At 41.5% G+C, this 19,021-nt stretch overlaps 1 protein-coding gene across 1 annotated transcript in view; it reads right to left on the minus strand.

Annotated features, from left to right (window-relative positions):
* The window catches only part of TXLNB (taxilin beta), a 44,022-nt gene extending 35,559 nt beyond the window's left edge, over positions 1-8,463 (minus strand). The window contains exons 1-3 of the mRNA XM_074537642.1: positions 8,284-8,463; positions 2,965-3,381; positions 948-1,039 (exon numbers count right to left, since the gene is read on the minus strand). Coding sequence (XP_074393743.1) covers positions 948-1,039; positions 2,965-3,367 — 495 coding nt within the window. The 5' untranslated portion in view covers positions 3,368-3,381; positions 8,284-8,463. The remainder of the gene's footprint in view (positions 1-947; positions 1,040-2,964; positions 3,382-8,283) is intronic.
* Positions 8,464-19,021: the final 10,558 nt, after the last annotated feature.

Below are 19,021 nucleotides of genomic sequence, written 5' to 3' on the forward strand. Positions count from 1 at the left end.
CTGCATGGGCTACTGGCAATCCAGCCCCTGTTTTATACAGTGCTGCAATGCCATTTGAATGCAGTGGAGAGTACTTTGTAGAGGAAGAAGACCTATTTCAGTTAATCTAAGAGCATGAAGTCCTTTTAAGCATGAGATAGGCTATGAACAGCCTGAACCCAATTTATGAAATCAGAGGATTTTACAAGAAAAATGGAAAGCTAAATTTCACTTCACATTATTATGAGACATGGACACATCTGTGCATAAAACCAATTAAAAAGTCAATGTTCTGCTTCACACGTTTTTCAGCACTCCACAAAGCGTAAAATGCTGCAGCCTTGTCACTTGTAAGATTTCCACAGCTTATGGTCATACAGTCCTTTGACTACAAAGGAAAATATCCCTTCATCTGAAAATAACCCATCTTAAGTGTGGAAAGAACAGTCAGGTAGGTGGCATTGTTACAGGAGTGACATTATGGTGGCAGGAGCTTTGACTCTTCATTTCATTGTGCTGTGGCTTCTCTTACAATTAGTCTCAGTTGTCTATTATCTGCTTCCTAATACAGGAAGCTTTATTCTAAATCCTGTATTATTTTCATTTGGATGAAATCACCAATGCGTAATTTAAAGCAATACCTGGGACAGAAACATGCAAAACTCCTTGCAGGAGGTGAAGGCAGGAGCCTAGACACCAGTCTCCAGTGTGGGTCAGATTGGTAGATTTGCTTTTAAGTACAAATATGCTGCCTCATCAACTTTCTGTCCCAAATCTTGTTTTCCTCACTTTTTACTTTTTTTCTCTTTTTTTACCCATAATTATCTGACTATGACAGCTGCATTGGGAACTCACTTATGAGTAGAGACACTGCTGGTATGTGAGGTTTGACCATGCTGCATGTCATGTATTTTTTATACCTTCTTGTGTAGGCAGTTTGTACAGAAAAGAGCCAACACTGTACTCACCAGCTCAGCATACTTCTTAAACAACAGGTCCAGCTTCTCTTCTGGAGTATTCATCTTATTCAAACTTTGCATCAGTAGGGTGGCTTCTTTTCCTTAGGAAAAGAGGAAGCAGAGATTTGATGCTACATAGTTTGTAGTTGATGTCCTGTTATGAAATTGGCTGTTTGAAATTGGTTGGGCCTGTAAGAACACAGGCTGAAATGAGGAATTTTGGAAGGAAAGGAACAATTTTTACTGTAAGTTTGAGTTTTTCTTTGCCCCACGAGAACAAACATGCTAGGAATTTCCTCCATTTCACACCTCAGTAATAGGCTTTTTTCTAACAAAAACATTGTCTGTGAGATGCTTTTGTCCTGTGTAATCCGATTTCCTTTCAATGTCTTGGCAAGATGATTAGGTCAGACACATGGCACATTTGACTGAAATAGGACAGAAGTGCCTGGACCCCAAAGGCTCAGGAACAGCTCTCTTTGTAAGTGAAAGTGGATCAAGTCTGGTGTATTCAGCTCCTTTGCTGATAGACCCACACAAGACATGAAGAATATTAAGTCAGATATAGAGACTATAGTGTGGAAGTAAACAATCAGAGGGTGGTAGGTGCTGCCAGCCAGGTCTGGGCTATGTGATACTTGTGTAAATCAGTTCCCTGACTTGGTGGAGAAAGTTTGTATTCCAGAGGGAGTCTAATTAAACTCCCTGGGTGTGCAAAGCCAAATCACTGCACAGCCATTCAGGTATTGCTTCTCCTCTGATACCTCTCAGTTTTAATTTCAGCCCCAGGTATGAGCTGGGACTTGAACACTGCTGTTCGTGAAGTACAAAGTGTCTCTGATGTCCCTGGAGATAAGGTTGCCTGTGGTCCCAGGGTCTTGGACATGCTTTTCCAAATGCTCCTCCTTCCTGAGACTGTTAGACAAAATCTGCTTTGGGCTGGACATTTTCTACATTTTCAGTTCTAGTGCAGACCAGGAGTACTGTCTCTGGAGAAAATCCTTTATTTCACTCTAAACTCTCTCCACAGCATCAGCATAAATAAATGGAGCTAAAATCAAATCCTGGTGTAAACTGTCACAAGGGCAGACAGAGCACTGTGTGTTGGTAGGGTTTTCACTGAGCTTGATGAAGTACGGTAACAGCACCAAAGCCAAGGCACTAGAAACTGAGGAATTTTCTTCTGGACATTCAAAGAATTTTTGAGGGGAAAAAATCCATGCTGTGTCCTATGCTTAGTCCCTTGTCTGTGAGAATGTCTATGGTGATTAATTTACAGGCTTAGTGTGCATTTGGGTTTGGATTCTCATGCAAAGGAGAGGCTCGAAGACTGGATGGAATTAAATGTAGGAAGGGAAATAATTTACATTTATATTAGATTAGAATGTAACTACATTGCTCTCTAGTGGCTGCCCAGCTGAAAGTACATGTATTCAAAAACTTGCTAAGACTTCTTTCTAGCTCAGCTGACAGCTCTGCCAGGGCTGAGGTGTTAGACAACAAATGTATTGGCTTATTTCATCTATATTATATGATTAGTCAAGGGGTTTACTAAATGAAAAACAACCTGGGCATGACAGTAAATTTATCCTGCAGGTCCCCATGCCACACAGTAGCATCATTATGGCTACTCACTGGTCACAACAGTAATATCTGAGCAGACAGGAGAAGAAAACATGCACCAAGGTACAGATGAAAGGCTAGGTTTTCCTTCATCTAAGTGACTCTGTGCAGTGTGTCATTGGACTGACAGCTCTGGCTAACCAATGTGGGTGGCTCAGAAGTACATCAGTGCTGTGTGATACAACTCTTTTTTTTTTTAAAGAACTACTATCTGATATAGCCTACATGTTGGGTAGTGCCAAAAATAAATATCAGTTATGGAAAAATTGTAATGGTCACTATTATTTTCAGTGGTGGCTGGAAGTCTCTATCATCCATACCAGAAACATACCAGAAAAGAGCAAGGACCAGGAAGTTTTCACTTGTGTTTGCAGAAGGGCTATGGGAGTATGTAAATAAATACCTAGTCCCTTCAGGATTTTCTTCTCCAGCTTCTGCTCCTTGTTGCTGCTGGGCTCCTTTGCTTTGGAGGCATCCCCAGGAGCCAGCTTCTCTTTCTCACTCTCTTCATTTCCATCCTCATACTCTGCATCCTCCAAGCTGCCTGGCTCTCCCTTCTCAGGCCTGTCTGTTCCTGCAGCAGTGCTTTCCTTCTCCATCAGGCTGGTGGCAGACCCGTAGGTTTTGATGATGTCCTCCAGCTGCCGGCTCAGCTCCTCCGAGATGTCACACACGGCTGCTTGGGGCCAGCTGCCTGGCTGCTCCATGGGGGCAGGAGCAGGGGATGGCAGGCCAGGGGCAACTCTGTCCCCACTCTGCCCCTGCATGTCCTGCCCAGGTGAGGTGGAAGACTGGTCACTCTCCATGCTTAGTGCAGCACCTGACAGAAAAACAAATGGAGGGTTAATTTAAAGGCATAGAACCAGCCATACAAAGAATTAGCCATCAAGCTGTTCCCAAAGCTTGGGCAGCGTGTGAGTGATTTTGTGTGAAATTTGGGATGGCAGCTTATCCATTGGCTCTGGCGTGACAAATATGCCACACTTAGATAAATAACCAAGGTAATTAGCCTGCAAGGAAAAAGGCAAATCATATACTTTCCAAGAGAAAAGCCTACCCAAATCTAACACTTAAAAATGAAAACCTCTTATTCCCACTGCCAGCAATGACACATGAAATGACACCCCAGTCACTTATACCATTTTCCTCCTTGAATAAAATATTTGCCACATGTTTACTTTTCTTGATCTGTTTACTTGCAACACGGGTTCAGATATAGACAGCTTCACTTCAGAGCTGCTTTAGTTTCATTTCCTGTTTCTCTCCTGTTGACACATCTTGAGTCAATAATCACAAAAAATATTTTAATATTTTTAATATTTTACTATTTTACTATTTTAATATTTTACTATTTACTATTTTATATTTTACTATTTTCAGTGCAACTGAAAATTGCATTGTGCCCTTGGAAAGCCCAGCATGGTGCTTGATCCGCAAGAGATGCGGTTTGGTACCGTCACAATAACAGCAAAGAATAAGATTAACAGCTATAAACCACCCTTCTCTTGTACTTGCTACATGCTGCTGACAGCTTCTTTGACAAAGTACAAACTGCAGAATAAATCACAATGAGATAAACCCAACCACACATAACACAGCTGGATAGTCCATGGTCTTTTGTGGAGTGAATTTCAGCTAATTTGTTCCCAGTTTGCAAAGGGAAGCTTTTGTTTTCTCAGGTATTTGAGCAGCTGCACTCAGCCAGGCAAATACAGAGCCCCCAACATAGCTGTGCTCCTGCTCTGGCTTACCCAGGACCTGGTAATGAGGTTGTCAGCGAGAGCATCCTGGGCACCAGGAAAACTCAGAGTAGTGAAGGCCCCTTCCCCTTAGAGGGAGAGGCTGCTGGCACCTCTGTGTTGCTCTCATGAAGTAATGCAGAGGTGTGGGGCACAGCTGGACCTTGACGTGCAACTAGCCCCCACTACTTCTTGACTGCAGACTCTGGACTCTTTCCAGCCGTGAGTCCTTCTCTCTCTTTTCCAGACTGATTTTTGTTCCTCTCCTTAATAATAAAATTTATAATGGTGCCAGTGGGGAAGAGGGGAAGAAGCTTACTTGGTTGGTTCTTTCCAGTATGTGAAGTCATTGCTTTCTTATTTTTAATAGATTTTGAAAACATGGAGCTAACTGGAAATGATTTTATTCCCTGCTCAAACAGGCTGCAACATATGTTTTCTATAGTGTCTAAATTTCTGCAGCTTTCAAAACTGTAAATAACATGACCAAAGGCATTATATGGTAAGAGAGATGTCGTTTACTGTAATAAATGACTCAGTGTTCTTAAATTCTCCCCAGTCAAAGTGATGTTTGGAAGTGCAGTGATGGCCATCACTAAGGCAACATTTTTGAAGATTTGATTTTCTAGCTATATGACCAGGCTTGCAGATAAGATAGTCAAATGAGTTATCATCTCTCAAGCAAATAATTGAAAGCTTTGAGTGGGCTCAGGAAGTGCTTGAAAGCTGTTAGCTATAAATCCGTGCCCCTGCAGTGCACCCACAGATACAGCTTGCCAGCAGAATTGGTTTAGGAATGCATCTGGACCTGGTCTCACAAATCTGTCACACAGTCATATCCCATTCTTTCCTCACTCCTTGTGCCATAGTCGCTATATCAGTGCAAAATGATTGTAAAATTATAGTGATCTGATTTGATGTCATATCAAGTTTAGTTGGCATTGAAAAATTAGATCTTATATGCGCAATTTAAGTAAATAATTCCAGATAGCACAAATGTTAGCCTCCTGTTTGTGATCTTTTTAAACTAGAGTTAATTGACTACCAACTAATTCAAGGTCAGTAAGAGTATTGTAAAGGCTAAGCTAGACACTCCACAAAATAAGTGTTTATCTCTGACATGTTCAGGCTAGTGTTTACTGTTGCAATCATTAATTTGAGCTAATTGGCAGCTAGCAATCAATCAGCTAGAAAACCCAGGACTACCAGCTCTTGTTTAGGCAGAATAAAACTCAGAAATTTTTATTATATTTGTTATATTTATATATCCCAGTTCAAAACAGCTATTTTTGTTATATGTTCATCACAGAGGGAGAGCAGGACTGCAAAATGCTCCATTTCCAAATATTAATTTCTTTTCTATCTCCCCCTCTTTGTACGAAGGCTCAAGCCGATATTCTCTCTGTACTCTGACTCTCCCCCTTGGCTGCCTCCCAACTTCATCACTCATGTGGTAGCACTCTCTGGCTAAAGGTTTCCTCTTATGTGAATCACAAAGTATGTCTCCAAAGACTGTAGGCTTTAAATACACTGTGGCAATTGATCTGTGCATGATGTGTCTCAGTAACAATAGAAAAACATGGGTGAATGAAAGAGAAACTGGATTATTAGAATCAAGGACACAAGATGCTTACAAGCTGGCCTTGCAGGAAATCTTCCCTAGCATACATTCCTGGCTAGAAAGGGATTAGCTATAATCAGTCTGAAACCATGGCAATTCACAACTGCCGAGCCCAGAATGGTGAGCAGGCAGGAACCCCAGAAATACACAGCAATGAACTTCTAACCCAAAGGTGCCCACCCACTGGGTCGTACCAGCAGTTGTATTTACACACACAATAAATATCCTAATGTTTTATTTTGTTCTTCCTCAGACTAAACCAGAGGTCTGGTAACTGCTTTCCAGCACAAACGCAATGCCTGTGAAGACTTCTGTACCTTGTTTTACACAACAGCTTCCACGGTGCTGCAGTTTATGTTGAGGGAGTTGCCTGCTTACAGCCTTTGATGCTGGGAGTTTTTACTGCAGTTGCCCCCAGTTCTCCTTTGTACCCCAGCCTTCTTAACCTTGACGTACACAAGGAATTCTCCCTTATCAGGCCATAAAAGACTTTTGGTGCCAATTTCAGCAAGACCCAAAGTGTTTACATTATACTCTATCTTAAACACGTAATGCCTAAAAATTAGGTGACAGAGTCCAGAAGAGGAATTCCTTGGTTTTTCAGACTTGCCCAATTTTAGACTGGCAACTTTTTTAGTTTTTCAACTCCTACTAGCATTACTGTTGCCTCCAGGCACTGGATTTCCAACACAGCCTTATCCTGTTTTACGGAAAGGGGGAGGACTGGCTACTCTGACTGAGTCTGAGCATTGCATCTTGTTTACTCTTTGTCTCCTGCATTCCCAAATCCTGGACCTGTTCCACAGCTGTGAGATCAGCACCTTTCTTGGCTCTGGTGTTTTGGATGCAAACTTGACACTTGTGGTTGCTGCCTACAAATAGTCACTGTGGTTCTCCTCTCCTTCAGTGGGGAACACCCCCAAGAGCCAGAGGGTGCTGCTGCCTCCCCACTGTGAGGAAGACTCTTCTCCCTTCTCCTTCATCTGTTAAGAACTTGGGAAGACTCGGGACAGAAATGGAGCTTTCAGCATAGCAGACCACACAGCCTAGCCACAGCTGCATCCAGAGGCAACAGCAAGAGGTGCATGCCTCAGATCAGTCTGGTTACATGCTGAGTTTGTTTGTCTGCAATTATATCCCTCAATATTTCACATTTACAGCATAATTTGCCTTCATGGTGCTTTGTATTTCCAAAATAAAAGGTCAGTAGGCAAGGCCCAAGGACTGACTTAGCAGAGCTGCAATAGCCCTCCCACTGCTGCTGGGAAAACTGCTCCTGTGCTGGGGTGTGCCAGCCCACCTCTCACTGCTGGGAGCTGGCATTGCTGCCCAGGCACCCTCCTGGCATGACCAAAACACAAATTAAATATCTTCTTCTTAGCTTGTCTTACAGGCTGCCTTGAAGACTGTCACAGAGTTTTGTTTATCTTTTATAAACAGTGTGCTTCCACTTCCATCTTATGGGATTTGCTTCCTGATTTCCTTCTTGCAGCTTTAACTTCTAGAGGGTTTACAGACTGGTCTATATTTAGCTTTTGCATCCCCCTATATTCAGCAGAAGGACACATGGCACCTGCTCTGCAGCCAGGAGCTATTTTAAGCTCTTCTAAAATGGGTGATGGTATTTAGCACTTTATGCTCAAAGTTCACGTACACACACATTTCTCTAAAACAAAGCTTTACGTATATTTGCAGCAGCCAACACATGCTGATAAATTATGATTTTTTATCTTTATATAACACCAGATTGATCTGCAGTGACACCTCAAAGCAGCAAACATTAAACTCTGGAATTGCCCCTGCTACTGTAGCTCTGATCACCCTCCAGAAAAATACAAGTACTTTTTCACAGTCCAGACAGACAGTGCCCTATGTGTTACTTTAGAAAGCAGAGATAAAACCAGCTCTATCAGCTACCCACTGCATTTGAATAGCTTCATGGTTTATGTGCCATTTCCTAGTACAAAACTGAACAAAAGTTTGGAGGTATAGTGGCAGTTTTCCATACAGGCTCAGAACCAGACTTGGAGGCTTTCTGAAGCCTCCTGCCTCACCTTTCACGTGGCACCTGAACCTTGACCACTGTTGTAGCAGGCCACTCATGGCCCCCAATCTCAATTCAATACAGGCACTACCAAAGTAATTTCTCTGATCACTCTTGAGACAAGAATTTCTTACTTCTTCTTTAACTAGCAGCCTTGGATACCTCCCTGTTTTCCTCAGATGTCACATGGTGCCCAGACCTTCCTAGGGCTGTTCCTAGAAAATGCAGGTTGACGCTCCCAAAGAGAAGTACTTATATTAAAGCCCTTGTGCCATGTCACCAAGCAGTGACAGCAAGGGAGCTGTTCATCAGACTTACCGCAGCAAAGAGAAGATCCGAGCAGAGGAAAAAAGCCAGGCAGAAACTCAGACAAGGGCACTCCAGCAACAGGTTCTGTACTCCTGGCACTGAGGAAAGAGAGACAGGAAGCCGGAGTGAGGCGGGAAGGACAGAGTGACACAGGAGGAGCAAACAGTGCAGGGACTGAGTGCGCACTGTGCAGGGACCGTCTCTGATAGGTGCAGGGGAAGCTGCCTGCTGGCTGGCAGCATGAGCCAGCTATGTTGGCTATTCCCTGCTCTGACAGAGATAGCACGAGAGATTAGAGACTTGGGCCCTCAGAAAGAGGGCCCAAAAAGAAAGGAAGGATACTTACACAGCTGCTACCCCTCAAATTTAAGTCTTAACCCCTCAATGACTTGAGGCGTTGTGCTGTGTGAAATTTGTATTGACAATGGATTGGTCGAACTTGGTTGAATTTTTCTGTGTCTACCACAAAGACTGGGATGGATTTCCATAATGTGAACTCCCAGCTGTGACTGCCCTTTGCAGCCTGGGATTTGGGCAGTTTTTTTTTAAAAAACAGACTGATTCTTAATCATGGACTGACTGGCTGGAAGAAACCACAGGACGTCTTTAGTTTAAGCTCTTGCTTGAAGGAAGTTCAGCTGTGATCTCAGATGAGGTCTCTCAGGGCTTTCAATTGCTCTTTAAAACCTCCATGGATGTAGACTGCATGACCTCCCTGGGAAGCCTGTTATCTGGCTTGACTGTCATGGCACTGAAAAAGTTTCTCTTTCTACCTAGCCTTAACTTCCCTTGTTCTGGGTTGTGCCTGTTACCTCTTGTCTTCCTGCTATACACTCCTACAAAGATTGTCTCTATCTTCTTGATAATCTCCTCCAAAGCTGTCCCTTTTCCAGGCTGAACATCCAACCTCTCCTGACAGGACAAGTGCTCCAGTGCCAGCCACCATGGTGCTCCTCTGTCGAATTGATCAACTTTTCCATTAAGGCAGCGATGCTAAAAGAGGTTAGTGGTGTAGCTGCCCCCAGTCCCAGCAGCTCCCAAACAAATATTGTAGCCAAGATAACCTGCCTGACCCACTTTCTGCATGTGACTGTGCTGGATCACGTTGGCCCAAAGTTGTTGATACAAGCAAGCAGAATGCTCACCAGGGAACTCAGCTGCATGCTGCTTATGCAGCAGCCAGCATTTCCCACTTCTGTGACCCACAAGCCACCCAAGCACCATCTTGAGATGCCATATCACCTAAGCACCATCTGCTACCCACTCCCTACAAGGAGATGTAGGTCAGTTTAATGTACAGATATGCAAACAATGGAGAAATGATAGGCTGGTACTGAAGTGGCAGCCAGAACTGTGAGAAGAGATATGGGACTTGGTCTCCACTTAAAAACAAAGAGGCTCAGAACAAAGGGTGGCAAAACTATAATGATTTGGAGTAAGCTTCAGACTGATCCATGGCAACAGAAGAACCAGAAATGCTTTGTGCCTGATTTACAGGGGATGTCAGAGAAAGCAGTACTGGGCAGCTCAGTATCAAGAACTATCGGGTCAGAAATAGTCTGTATGTTAGCAGCATCTCAGACTTTTACTGGAGAGGACTAAAGTCTTGCTATGTTTGTGGAGATGGTGGGGCAAAAAGTTCATGTTTGAGGTGGTTTCTCATTAGTCTTATTTCTCTACTTTGAAAAGGCAGCTCCTACAATCTGGGTATGCATGGGCATTGTGGCTTCAGGGAAAATCAATTCTTCCAATTTTCTGCAGACACTGGTGGTGACTTGGTAGAATTCCTGAGGAAGTCACTGATTTAGGGGCAAAGAAAAGGCATGAGCTTGCAAGGTCAGGAGCTTCTGTAGAAAATATTTTGGAGAGGGTTGGAAACTGGCTTGGATATATTTCGAGAGAAGATAAAAATCTGGGGATGTTTGTGACCAGGCAGTGTGAGAGATCAGAATATCAGTGAAAATAAGAATGTTTGTATGGACTCTTTGTGCTCCTCCTGATTTGACTGAAGAATTTTCCTGTTCCAGTCCCTATTCATTTTTCTTTTGAAATAAAATCAGCTCTGAGATCAAAATGCACAACTGAGCTACCAAGGAGCTAAGTAACAGCTGAGCTGTAGAAACTCACTCTGGCATAGTCTCACTCCTTGGCAAACACAAGGCAAGACAGGTTCAGCTTTGCTCTTTCCGCTGGGGTTAAAGCTATTACATATTTTTGCAAGAGTCTCACTGCATGCATGGAAACCCTTATAACAGCTCAAATGAAATTATAGGATTCACTGGGCCCTGGGAACTTGATCGTGTCCCTGAGACATCAGAATGCGCTGATAACGTGAAATTAGTTGGGGTCATCATTATAAAAATCAGCTACAAGTAGTACGAAGCCACACATTCTGAGTTGTTCCTAAATATGCAAGTAAATAAAGCAGTCTGTGGTAGAGTCAGGAAATAGAAGAACACAGATAAAATCAGTATTACTAAGTTTGTGGGGAGTATGTGGGTGTAGCTTCAGAAGATTAAAAGGGATCTGCTGGATTCCGGGTTGTGAATTGAAATAACTGTCTTGGAAATGGAAAAGAAAACTCAGAGAGAAAAAATTAGAGGAGTGTGTTGAAACTGCCATGCAGGCAATTTAAATGCTGAGGACAGCCAACTGACTGGCACTTGGATTCTGCATGCTGGGATGGTTACATCTGTCAAGCTCAGGAGAGAGTGGACCGAAAGTGCTTTCTGTGGAGCCTGCACAGTGTCTGAGGTTTTAGCTTGGACCTGTGAAGCACAGTGTCTGAGGTCTCACCTTTTGCAATGTTTTAGGCATTTCATGTCCCTGTTTTAGGGAAGAGAAAGAAATCATTCCCTAATACATGAGAAAATGGAGAAATGTACCTTCCTCACATTAAAGCTAGATGACTCCTTGAGAATTTGCAGGAACAAAATTGAGTTTATTTTACAGATGTGTTCAGCTATGAGCTGGATTGCATATCAATAAACCTAGGCTCTCTTTGTTGCACACTGGCATTTCCACGAGGGTCATAGGGAATCATAAACGAACTGTCTATTTCTGGGTTAAACATAATCATCATCAGCATAAATCTATTGAAGGATAGACTTCCCAGGGGAGGAAAAAAACTTCTACGTGTATTGGTCATTTGCTCTATATAGTAGAGAACGTGTTCAGCCTCACCAAATGGAAGGACAAGTTCATCATTAGGTCAATGTTATTGAAGCTTTTGAGTTTCCTTCCTATCTTCCTGACATACCTATTCCCTTCTTTGCCTAGGCCATTTTCCACAGCTTCAACATTCAGCTCTCACCAGTTCCCTCCTCTCCTCACTCCATCCAGCGTTAATATTGCTTTTGGGAGTTTTGTGTGTTCTTTCTGTGTTCCATGGGATAGTTTAGGTGAAAAGACTGATGGTTCATGTTTAGAGTCTCTCTCTCAAATATTCAAAGGCTTTAAAAAATGCCGACAATGAAGGCAGTACTGTGTTGGATAAAACTCCTTGAAAAAGCTTTGAGGGTTTATTTTTCACCACAAGCAATGGCAAGCCTTAGTTGTTCTACCACCTAAACGAACACTTAGTTTCTGCAGAAGCCCCAATATCCCCTGGAAGCCATAGAGACTGATTTGTCCTGCAGGCCAGTCTTTTGGCAGAAGGCAAAGAGGCTGCAGAGGTTCTCCTGCCTTCTGCACTGGCAAGGAAAGGGCTGTCTGCACCCCTTCTGCAACTTCTAGCTGCTCTCCTCCATGACCCTGCTAGCCAACAGCAGAAGGAGATTTGGAGACTAGCATTTCCAGTCCGGTCACACACAGGGATGCAGACGTCAGTGGACTGCCATGGTCTGCAACTTCAGTGCCAGTTCTGTATCAGTGAGAGTATAATTTTTTATTCTTGTGCAGGAGCTTCTCTAAGAATTTGAATGAGTTTTTCATGGCTTTCCCCCTGAACAGTTTTTGGTTTATTTTTTGACAGATACAGGTTTTTCAAATTATAATGTGCAGGGACAGAACCACTTGCTGTAATACCACTGTTTCAGTCAGTTATTTTATAAACATCATTAGAAGGCCAAACACATCCTGGGCTGCATCAAAAGCAGCACCTTCCTTGACCTGCAGCATGGACAGCAGGTCAAGGAAGGTGATTCTTCTCTATTCTGCCCTTGTTAGACCTCACCTCCCCAGCTCAGCACAAAAAAGGTGTAGACCTGTTGGAGCAATCCAGAGCAGGGCCACAAAAAGTAGGAGGACCTCTCATATGAAAAAATATTAAGAGAATTGGGGTTGTTCAGCTTGGAGAAGGGAAGATCTGGGGAAACTTTATAGCAACCTTCCAGAACTTATAGGGAGCTTATAAATGAGAAAGAGTGACTTTTTACATGGACAGATAATGATAGGACAAGGGGCAATTACTTCAAACTGAGAGATGGTAGATCTAGATAAGATATGAGGAAGAAATTCTTTACTGTGAGGTTGGTGAGGCATTGGAACAGGTTGCCCAGAGAAGCTGTAAATGCCCCATTCCTGGAAGTGTTCAAGGCCAGTCTGGTTGGAGTTTCCAGCAACTTAGTATAGTGGAAGGGGTCCCTGCCTGTGCCAGGGAGGTTGGAACTAGATGGTCCCTTCCAACCTGAACCATTCTATGATTCTGTGATTCTATGAAATAACAATGATCTGTTCTGTTTAAATATGACCATGATATACTTTTGTCATAACATAATAATTTAATACACTTATAACATGATAATATACAGTAACAAGCAGGTATGTAAAATACGTAATGAAAGTATAGTGTTGATGAAAAATTTAGAAATGCCTGTAAACATAAAACATATAATTTGAATTTAGAAAGAGCCCTCATAATGGCTCTTGAGACACAGAAGCACAGTGACATGTGAAGAATGGTCTAGAAGTCAGAAGGCTGCTCAGTCTGGCAGTCTTTTCTGCCATTGGCACCTACAACAAAACCAGTATAGAGAGAGTCCTATGATTTTCCAATAAAAAGTTTGCCAAGACCAATCTCCACTGGGTTTAATTTACTTGCATAGAAACGTTGTGAACACCAGGACCAATAGGGCATTTTCTACAGTGGTTTCTCAGGAATCATTTCTCTCCTGTTTAGTCCTCTGTTAATGTGAAAAAAGGAGGGGAGGGGGAATAATATATTTGCATTCCACACTGTATCAATTTTCTACAGATTTCCTAGCTCCACATCAATCTCAAAAAGGTTGGAAGGTTGTGATTTGCCTTCTAATAAGATTTTATAGCCTAAGAGTTTGTCATATACCTAATGTTTGCCATGTTTTTTTTCTTCCAGAGCTTAAAGATCCTGACTACCAATGGCACTTAATAACGCAGCCAAATTAGCTGACACATAAAACCCCAACAGGCAACAGACTTAACTATTTTAAGCAAATAATTTAATTCTTAATCTACATCAGTAAGAATATAATTTCTGCAGTGTAGCAAGGAAACCACTCTAAGAATCTGGAGGGAATCCCCATGGTCTGCTACTGAACAGTTTTTGATTTATTCTTGGAAAGATTCAAGTCTTTTGAAACTTTAAGAGCTAGCAAAATCAATTATCAGGGTTTCAATTTTCTCCGGGCAATTTCCACCACTTCAGCTTGCCCAGGAGACAGACTCTACATAAATACATTATGCTATGTGCTACTTGGAGAATTTGGCAGAGTCAAGAATAGCTCCACTTGAAAAATCGCACAAAAGGTAAAGAAAACCCTCAGGTGAGGCATGCAGTCACACCTGAATGCATATTAGCAGTTTGAAAATAACTCTTCTCCATATATAAAGGAAATTTATTGGGAAAGGAGAGAGCAGTATTAGCTGTTTCTAGTGAAACAGCTAGTACTGCTCTTATTCTGGTACTGCAGTGAAGTTACTGCTGATTTACACTATTATAGGTGAGCACAACTCTAGCATGAAACTTCAAAAAGGTACTGAATCCTGAAACAATCTATTTTTGTCAGGTAATTTCATTTTTAAATTATACTCCTCCAGCTTAAAATAATCTTCTGTCAACACACAATGGGAACAGAGTGTGGCCAAGTCAACCATCAACCCCAGACATTTTCTGAGCCTGCCAGGGGAAATCTCTGGGCACAATTCAGATGTGATCATGCTGTAAATCACATATCAAATGTAATTGGGAAGTCTTTTAAATGCCAGTGGTATGTTGGTCAAGGGTCAGTTATAGAGAAGAAGTTATTTATTACTGCATGATAATGTAGACAATTATTTTGTAAAAGGTACTTGTCTTTGTCTTTTCCTCCCTTTTCTAAATCCTTCCATTTGCTAGTAATGTTCACTTACATCAGTTTCATTATCAATATGTACAGTTTATTTTAGATTGCTGCTAGAACTGACTTATAAAAATTAGAAATGGGAAAGACTCATTAAAGGCTCAGTCCTGCAGCTGCTTCATGTGTGGAGCTCTCATTGTTTTCCCAAACAGCACCTGCTTGTGAGCAGCAGAGAGAATAAAGCAAATAAGAAATTGAAGGCTTGAATCTCTCAGCTGTATGAGCTGTATATGGGCAGGAAAGCATCTCATAATTGGAGCCAAGCATCTTTCTGCTGTCCAAATTCTGCTGATAATCATAAGGAAACTGAGAGGGGCAGGGGGCTAAACAACACTGAGGTTATGACTAACCTGTCTAGGAATACTGGAGGAAAGATTAGGGCCTGACACAATGAAAATGACAAATTGAGATAAATGATGCTTGGAAATCAGGGAACATTTGTAGTGAAAGATAAAGATCTGTAGAAAGAAGTGGGAAAATAAGAGACACTGATGGTGAAATAAGTCCTAATGAGGATCTTATTTTATAGGATAATGACAGGGTGGACAATGAACTGTTAGTTCAGAAGGAATGATCCTGTGATCAGCAGAACTGGCAGCACAACCTTGTGATGGCTAAAACTGCTGCTGATGTAAACACCAATGACCTATTTTAGGGCATGCATGGAAGGAGAATCACTACATGGAGAATGCAAAAGGATGCAAGAGGTATATTGGCACTGGCAGATCAGAACTGTGAAATGGTGTCAATTGGATTTTTTATAAGGGTTTTCTAGCTATGCAGAAGCACCTTATTAATCATAACATTTGTGGGACCAAATCAATATAGAAGAAAAGAGAACCCAAGAGATGAAAGGATGAATAAAGAAAAGATCAGTGAGAGTGAGCTTCATATTTTACTAAGCTGAAAGAGAAATACAGGAGGTGGCACCAATGTCCCAAACTTGTTAGAATATAGTAAATCTTCATTCTGTGTACATAAAAAGCTTATGCAAGTCATATTTATTGGGAAAGGCAATTTGGTCTCTAACTTAGATCCTGGACTTGAATAGGAGTATACAGAGAGATACATACATAATATTTAGCCTTAGGTATCTTCAGATGTGTCTCCAAAACTCTATTACTATGAATTTAAAGAGTTGTTTTTCCTCTAACAGCATGCTAAAGGAGAGGATGGGCCAGATCTCACTGCTTTTCAATAGCCTCAGAGCAGTTATGTAATTTGAGACTCTCAAACTATATGGAGTATGGGGAATTGCTGAACTAAGGGAAGAAAATTAACTATTTAGCCCCCCACCTGGGATCAGAGAGAACAATTCTAGTTCGCTTGGAAACTCATCAGCAGGCAATCTTTAATATTGTCTGTGCTTCTATAGCATTGCAAGATATATCACTAATTACTGTTTGCTTCTGTGGTTTCCAGTGTTTTCCAGTTGTGTAGTAGCTTGCATGCAAGATCGTAATATAACCTATTTAGTAACTTCAAGATCAAGCAGCAGTGAACTGCAAAAAGCACACTGTACTCATTATTTGAAAGGGCAAACTGGGACACAAAGCGTTACATGTTAATGCACAATAAATAAGGACCTACCCAAGGTCATCCAGATGGGAACAAGATGTGCTCAGATTCTTTTCTACTTTAATTGTGGCATGCTTGCTTAATACAGGAGGACCAGAGTTGCATACTTAGAGTGAAAGGGAAGTCCACCTCACAAAAATGTTCTGTGTCTTTGTGTGCTTTATGTGCCTTCACTTTCTGCAAAGGGTTTACATAGGTTGAAAAATTCATGTGACCAGCCCAGCCAGCTTGAGCAAAGATGGTCTAAAACCCACATTGCTTTTAACAAAGGAGGGCTGTTAGGTAAATATAGGACTGCAGGGCATAAATGTTAACCAATCAAATCTATTCTCATACAAAGGAACTGTAGTCCACATGATCAGGGAAATGAGTGATTCTGATTTTCATTAAATTAAAAAAAAAAAATCTGTGAGATCTCAGAGAAATTTCAGAGGTTATGACTGCGACAACCCACACAGGAGAATGCAAATAAAATCACAGGAAACTAATATCATTATTCTAATGACTAATAAATATTACCTTTTCTTGGTTTGTTTTCCTTCCCCCCATCATTTGATCTTTCTTCAGTCTTCCCTGTCTTGTAAGATAGACAGTGAGTAAATCACCAGAGACACCATTCTGTTATATGATTGTGCTTTCTTGGTGCAGCAGGCTGCACCAAGTCTCGTTGCACTTCCAGGCTTCTCAGTGTTGGCTTCTGTGCCACAATCTTTTTTCTCTAGATCAGCTAGCAGAGCAGGCAAGAAGGACAGTCACAATTCATATGACTGTGGACTGTTTTACCAACCACAAAATAGAAAACAAACCAAAAAAAATCAGTCTTTAGTCCTATCCTTTCTCACTTATTTGCCAGTTATAAAGAGGAAAAGCTTTTGGAGGGCACACCAATCAGTAAGGCTCCCAGAAACCTGCTGTGTGTCAGCCAACAGCAAGCAAGGAGAAAATACAATTCTTGTGAGTCTCGTTTTCTCTGTATTCTCTTTCCTTTTATGTCACCAACTAAGGTTTGACTAGCTGGGTCCTTGTGAGGCTCTATCAATTTCTAAGTTCTGTTCCATGACCCAGTTCCTTCATAGACCATCAGGTGTCAAGGATACCCAGAGCTCATCAATCTTCTACATAACTTTAATCAACAAAGTGGAAGAAGAAAGTCATGCAGCATTTCAGCATGATCACCCGCCTCTGGCAACAAACACTGAGGAGTCATGAATCTGGTAACTCTTGGCACAAGCAGGCCTAAGCTGGCAACTTGCCTTTCTAAAGGAAAGTACAAAATCTCCCTGATAACAATGGATGCTTTACTGGCAGTGGGAATTGGTTTGGATGTTAAATATTATATATGCCTATGTCTTTACTTTTTTAGCAGAAGAACCAAAAACCAGAAGTTTCTATACCCCGTGGCTGTGACATACACGAAAGTGATTCATGAATGTACTTAAGTTTCCTTAAAAAGCAACATGCAATTTCCCCACAATGAAAGAGGCTGACCAAAGCCACTGACAAGCACTTTGGAGCTGCTCATTTTTGTGAGGGAGGAAAAAAAAATTAGGAAAATATCAGTCAATCACATTTCCATCAGTTTCCTTTCCTTCTCAGTAGTTAAAGACCACCTGCTACCAGGGTGATACAAAACCCTCAAAACTAAGAAAGAAGGCATTTTCAAGTTTTTTTCACTTTAGGCTGAGGAAAAAGGTCATAAATTAAAAAGCTGCTGTCATAAGGTCACAGCAGTTCTTTATCAGAATGATTTTAACAGTAATAAACCCCAGTAAGTTAATGTCAGAGCAAAATATAGATCAGAACATTCTCTAATCCATTCTTGACCCAAACACTTTAAGGTTATACTCAAATATGTGACACCATATTTGAATTAAGTTAATGGGAATATCAGATAGAATCTCAGTCATCACACTGATTGTGAATTCTGATATAATCCAATCTGAAATTGCCACTGTTACACGAGGTGTTGGAGCTAGAGAGGATGGTTCATGTCAGCATCTGCAGTGCTGTGCTCAATCCACACTTTAACTGATCCAGCAGTGTCTCCAGCAACACCACTCCAGACTCTCAAGATGGACTGAAAAGACCCAAGACTAATTTACACCACTATAACCTGACCAAGCGACATATAGTCATCCTAAAATGAATAATGTGTTCTGAGCACTTTTAGGCCCACTGATTCTGGTGGGTGACTTTGGGGGAGCTGAAGTAGCTGCATTACACTAAGAATATGCTATGTAGTTTTGGCATAAAGTACTACCTTGCCCTCCAAAAAGGATCCCAAGGCTGTGGCTATACTGGATAAGCCATTAGTCAGTTCTTTGTTTTTGACTTGGACTTCACTGACCAAGCAGTTGCCTAGGTCAGAACTGGACCCAAAGATCACTGCTAGATTTTGGTTATAAAGCATATCTGGAAAAAATCATAAGTGAATAATAAAGTTAAGTCATGTTAATCTTTACAATTCAAGACCAATGTCTTTTGAAAGCTAAGCATAAAAACCTAAAAGCAAAATCAACTACAAACAAAAAAAACCCACAAAAAACCCCAAACAAACAAACAAAAAACCAACAAAAAAACCCCCCACAAAAACAAGAAAATCCCAAACAAACAAATAAACCTAAGAGAGAGAGAATAGAATGTAACTCCTGTAACTCCTGAACTTTGCCTTATCTACAATCACAGTTATGAGAATGCCATTCAGGGCAAAGCTGTTATGTACAGTAAGAGCTGGAGAGATCTGAAAGAGAGGCAAGGAAGAAAAGTAGTCTCTGTTCCTTCCTCAGGCCAAAATACTGAGAGCTCAGCTTTGGAATTTAGAAGTGCTCTGCTTCACTGATTCCTGTGGACCC

Source organism: Zonotrichia albicollis, chromosome 3 (genome assembly GCF_047830755.1).
Source record: "Zonotrichia albicollis isolate bZonAlb1 chromosome 3, bZonAlb1.hap1, whole genome shotgun sequence".
Lineage (NCBI taxonomy): Eukaryota > Metazoa > Chordata > Aves > Passeriformes > Passerellidae > Zonotrichia > Zonotrichia albicollis.